The sequence below is a fragment of the Homarus americanus genome, unplaced genomic scaffold (assembly GCF_018991925.1).
Source record: "Homarus americanus isolate GMGI-L3 unplaced genomic scaffold, GMGI_Hamer_2.0 scaffold31037, whole genome shotgun sequence".
NCBI lineage: Eukaryota > Metazoa > Arthropoda > Malacostraca > Decapoda > Nephropidae > Homarus > Homarus americanus.
Window position 1 is genome coordinate 12,476,991 of NW_024722227.1, and position 6,291 is coordinate 12,483,281.

Sequence of the window (6,291 nt, forward strand, 5' to 3'; positions counted from 1 at the left end):
GTTAGGAGAATATAATTTGCATTTCTAGAATCCTTGCAAGACAGCGAATAATTTGAATATAAACGTCATATATTTTGCACAAGAGATAAAAATTTGAGCCCTTTGTAATAAAATTAATTAAAGCTAAAATTTGTATGTCTAATGCGAACTATAACATGTATATATTCAAACTAATCACTCTTATAAGAATTCCAGCAATGTTAATTATATTCTCCCAGGTCAGTTCAGTGACATTTTATAAGAGAAAAACTTAGTCACTCTGAAGGACAGATAAATAAATTAGCACTAGACCTTGGCATCAACTGTTAAACTTATCACCTCCCTTCCCCCCCATCTCCCCAACCAGTAAACAGACCATTTTGCATTTCGCATCTGGGTAGACTCTCAGTCTTTTTAGTATTTTTTGTTTCTCTCAAGTACCAAACTAAATTATTCCATTGAAACAACATTTCGATTTAGTGCAAATTCGGTTTAAAGCGACCTCTCTTGGAACGTACCTCGCGTTATATCGACGTTTTATTGTACAAAGAAAAACCCTAGATTTTTTTCATAGAAATTAGTCAAAATTATACCAAAAGCATGCCAAATTACAATATATGTCATATAAGTGTAATGCAGAATTACATACCCTTATACAGTGGTCCCTCGGTTAACGAACACAATTCGTTCCACAGAGTCGTTCGTTAACCGAAAATTTCGTTAACCGAACCCATTGTTTCAATGGGATATTGGGTAATTGGTTCCAGCTTACAGAAAAGTACATACAAAGTAAAAAAAAAAAAAAATGCAGTAAAGTACACTTACTTTGAGGTGTGTATGTAGAAGGTTCCTCGTTGATGATGATGATGGGAATTAGAAGTGGGGATAAGGAGCAGGGAGAAGAGAAGGAAGTGGGGATGGAGGAGATATCACCTTTCAGGGGACCCATGCTTGATGCAGTAATTTCACCAATAAAATTTTAAGTTCACTAGGTGTAATTCAAGATTATTTTGTCTAAATCAGCACTGCACTGCGCTATATATTATCATATGTTAACTAAATTTCAGAATGACCAATAATTTTAATGTAAAAATGCAAAAATATTCAAGACACCAACAAAATCGATGTTCACTCCACTGTCAACAAAGCCACACTGACGCCTGGTGGGTTAGTCAAGCGGCTGATGGGCGCACAAAAAACTAGTTCCCTGTACTGCATATATTATCAATATGCTAACTAAATTTTAAAATGATTAATAATTTTATTATAAAAAAATGCACAAATATTAAAGAGCACAACTTTCTTGATATTTACTCCACTGGAAACGAATGTAAACATAGAACAGATTGCTGAATTGGCAGACTAGCCCATCAGCTGATCAGCTGATGCTCACAACAAAAAGTGTTTGTCATCAGGATTTCGTTAATCGAAGTTTTGTTCGTTAACCGAATTGAAGATCCTTATGGGAGGTAATTTGTTAACCGAAATTTCGTTAATCGAACCGTTTGTTAACCGAGGGATCACTGTACTGTATATAGGAAAATGTCGATAATTTTAGTAGCTGCAATATAAATAATTGTTATATAAAGTCTACAGTATATATCCCAACGCTACTGTACTATGTATTATTTTCCTCGGTTCGACTTACGACTCGATCGACTTATGACCTGGTCATCGGAACGGAACCCCGTTGTAAGTGGAGGGAAGAATGTAAAATAAAAATACTGCATTGCCATTTGGCAATCATTTCACTCAGGATATGGGAGACAGGAGCGTGCTTCCCCCTCTCACAGTATTATTGTGGGCCATCTCATGCGGACATAATAAATTTTATTTGCTTTGTTTTGACCTTATGATAATCATTTACTTCATTTTATTTTCACATTCTGTATGAATGATTGTGAGTGCATGTAAAGTGTAATAAATAAATAAATAAATAAATAAAGAGATAAATAAAATTACATATATCTACCCAAAAATACGAGTTGAAAAATAACTAACACAGCTTGGCCTGATAGGGGGACAGCTAGGGGGATGCATCTACAGGCACAGTCTAATTTAGCGACCTGTCAACTCCACACACGTTCACTTAAAACACATACACACCCATGCTTTCAATTTTCTTAATTTATAACAACGTGCAATCTCCATGGAGATGTATTGTAAAAATTATGTTTCTGTATTACAGGTATTTAGTTTACATTAAGCTGTTTTATATGTATTGTATTTGACTCAAATTTAATTAAATTTACAATACAGGTATTGTTTAGTGAAGGAGCAGGTAAATTAGTTAGGCTTTGAAAAGTGTTATCCGTGGCCATGGAACTTAACACCCTTATTTTCCATAAGCCTTTAGTCTTGCCAACCATGGATTTGCCAACCACAGAGTTTTTCAGGAACTTAACCCCACAGTTGGCGAGGGAATACTGTAATGTACTCTCGCTGAAAGTCATCATTTAGGGTTAGAACCTTTTCAGGAATCACCACCCCCCCCCCCAAGCTAATATATGAGCAAAATATCTTTTAAGTCATCAATCCACATTAAGGGCACCTCATAATGTTACACTTCCAGCACATTTCCAAAACACTGGCAGCTAGTATTTATTCGTGCCTTTGAGTGCATGGGAATTCTTGGTTTGGTAAAGGAACATCAACTTTACCATAAAATCTCCCAATATATTTGCACACGGGTGCAAATACATTGAAACCTAGAGTAGTTGTTGAAGCCTTTGAAAAAAAAGTTCTTTTTGGCATTTGGTTCCAAAATAGCCAGTCTCATCAGCATTGAAAACTTATCAGGTTTGTAGCCCCTTTCTTCAATAAGTTTGGCCATCTTAGGAGGAAAATGTTCAGCTGCTTTGTGATATGCAGCTAAAGCTTTACCTACCAACTTCACATTAGGCAGTCTAGATACTGCATAATTCTTTAAGTTTTCAAATCACCCTATGCTGGCCATAAAACTAGGTTCTTTTTTATTCACTATATTCCCCATTAAGTTGATGCAGCTTCATGTTTTAAGTGTTCCTGCAAGTGCTTGCCTTATTCTTAAATTACTGGTCCATTCAGTGGAACACTTTTCTGCATTTGGAACTCAATACAGAAGAAGTTCAGGGCCTTCATATTTTTGAATAGTAGGGTCATGACTAAAATGACACTTTATTGCCTAGTGGTGCACTTGCAGGAACACATCCTCTTAAGTTTTGCTGCATCTATTTTCACTGTACATACAGTCGACTCATTTAGGCTGTAAGCTCTAGCTACAGATACTGAACCCTTACCCGTAGCAAGTCTGTCCAACATCTATACTTTTTGTACCACAGATAATGTATTTTTTTTTGCATTTTCCCACTTTTTTTTAACAGATTTTGGGCTCCTTTCACTTGCTTTCGTCTATGAACTTAGGGGAAACACTTAACCCTTGAGGGCCTCATATCTGATATGCATGGGGAAGGCAATAAATAAGAATATGTCTTAAAAATATGAAAACTTTTTGTTAGAAATTGTTTAAAAGAGTTATAATATGTGATTATTTACCATGTGAAGGTGACGTGGATGGGGTTTAAAGTCAGTGTCTCCTTGGGTATAGGCATTGAACCAATAGTGAGGGGAAGATAACCTCTAGGGTGAGTGTGCCTCCCCGTTAATATGTGTGATCTATTTGGGGACTATTTGTGTCTGTTTTTGGAATGCCTTTTTGGATGCCTTTACAGTATTTGTTTTTATAGCTTTGGATATGGTTATCTTATTTACCAAACATATCTTGGATGCTGTCCAGAATATGTTTTGAGGTTTACTTGAGAATTTCTTATGTGGCAGAGGAGAAAATGCATCAAGCATTTGAGCGAATAGCTTTTAAAATTTTAGTGCTAGAGGTTACTCAGTAAATTTAGTCAAACAACTTAATATGCAGTGAGTATGGGAGGTGGGATGGGGGGTGAGAGGTATGGCATGGTATCAGTGATGAGGCAACACATTTGGGTCACAGGTTTCGTATGAGCTGCTCTACTGTAAGTTGTCTGAAGACTAATTTTAATATTTTCTGTATTTAGAGTTGGAAATGCCTAAGATTTTTTATAATTTCTTTACTTCCTACAGGAGAAAGCAACAAAGTGGCAGAACAATGGAGAAATAGATGGCTTAACAACAAATGGAGTATTAATCATGCATCCTCCTAGTCAGTTTTGTGGAGGAGAAGCTAAACCTGGTATATGGCGAGAGGTATCAGTAGGGGGTGGTGTCTATGCATTAAGGGAGTCACGGTCTGCACCACAAAAAGGAATTAAGGTAGGTGAAAGTTGATTTTTTATTTTATCTATTGTGATAAGGCATTAATCATAGCAAGGAGGAAAAGGGAGAGTAATGCACAGTAAATATCATTGATACAGTAGTCCTTCTATATAACAATAAAGTATGCAGGCCTCAAAAGAGAGAAATCTGATATATCAAATATTAGGTATATCTCTGGCAATGAAATGGATATAATCCATTTCGTTCTCAGAAATTTTGTTGTTAGATTTAAATGGGAATAGGTTCCTTTCTTTCATTGGTGGAGGAATTTATTATGTTATGAGAATAATAGAATTTGTAGAATGTGGCCACTTAAATTCTCCAATTATTACGTAGATATGTAGATCTTTTTATACCCGTATATATATATATGTATTGTACTTATAAATGAAAAGTCCCACCTATACAGTACCCTGTATTTTATAAAGTATGAACTAAAGGTATAACAGAATCAAACTTGAAGACATTCCCATATGATTAAAAGAACATTTATACACGAAAATTCACTTCATTCTTGGAAACCAGTTGTCAGAAGTAGCAGGGGCAGATCAAGGAATATCAAAAGTTGTGGGTGGGGGAACATGGCGATCACAGCAAGCCCACCCAGCTGGGGGTTTTGTTGGGGTGTTTTGAAATCTCACCAATATCATGGGTATTTTTAGGCCATTTTGAGGCCATGTGCACTTGATATTAGGAGATGTTCCGAGGTCAATAGTAATTACTTTTTATTATTAAAAAATGCCTGAATACAATACAGTCGTGTCGCATCTTACGCAGGGGTTACACATATAGTTAAAATTACCCTTGAATATCCCTTATATCACCTATAAAGTACAGTCGCCTTCAGGTGTAATATTACCCCCTACCAAACCTTCCTTGCTCAAGTGGCTACGTCGCACTCTCGTGTGGCAGGGAACTGGGTGATAGGGTTTTTCTTATTACAGTAATATCTCCGTTAGCCAGAATCCCTCAAACCCGAAACTCTTTGATAGCTGTAATTTAAATTTTCCCGGAAAATCATTCCCAAAGTCGGAATTTTCCGGAAAATTCTGGCTTTGGGAAAGATTTTCTGGAAAATTCGGAGAAAATTCTCCTGATTCCCAGAAAATTCAAGGGATGGGGGATATTTTTCCGGGTTCAAGAGATGATGTAATGGGCAACTTCTGGAACTTGCGAGAACATTTTTCCGTTACTCGGAAAATTCCGGGGATGAAGGATTTTTTTCCGGCTTTGAGAGAGTCGTCTCGTTACCGGAAATCTCTCATTCCCAGAAGTGCTTTGCACCAATTGTTCCGGCTAATGGAGATATCACTGTACAGTACTTGTTTTTGCCAGCATTTGTTTATCAATAATCTAAAGAACAACCATCAGTGCAGATAATACATATTTTGGATTGTGTGATACAATATATAATGCCACTTACAAAAACGAAGCCTTTGAAGAAAGACACAACGAAAGGAAAGGAGGAGGTGGCGAGGGTGGCAGAAGTAGGGGGAGAGGTAAGGGAAAGACGACGAAAAATGAAAAGGCGGTAGGAAGTGTGAAAATGAGAGAGAAATGAGTAAACAGAAGGTGGTACGTAATGTTTTTTGAAAAGGATCTGGGTAACTTTCATTCAATCGGATAAGGACAAATAAATACCAGCATCGATAAAGATGCACCTACTGTATCACTTAACATGTTAAAGAAAAGCAGTATAATTTGCTTAGCTATGTTCTCTCTTGGTAATAAGCTCATCCCTCTATTCATTTTGTGAGTATGTAAGGTAAACATATGGTATAGCAACATACCATTGATATTATTGTATGATAGTTTTTTTTAGTTTATGATAATTAATATTCCATGAGGTTTGGTTATTTCTATAAATATCAAACTATTTATGTTTTGTATAAGCCACATTTTTTTGGGATTGTGGTTATTATTTGTTGCAAAAGTGTTGTAATGATTTGCTTTAATATCAGTCTTGTAACTTGTATTGTTATCTAATATCTTCTCAAGTTTATTAAATTTAACCATTTCATATAT

General features: G+C 36.0%; 1 protein-coding gene across 1 annotated transcript in view; it reads left to right on the forward strand.

Annotated features, from left to right (window-relative positions):
- Nucleotides 1-4,074: 4,074 nt before the first annotated feature.
- Nucleotides 4,075-6,291, forward strand: part of LOC121862387 (protein pellino-like) — a gene marked incomplete at its 5' end in the record, with an annotated part of 58,462 nt that continues 56,245 nt past the window's right edge. The window contains 1 exon segment of the mRNA XM_042360651.1: nucleotides 4,075-4,263. Coding sequence (XP_042216585.1) covers nucleotides 4,075-4,263 — 189 coding nt within the window.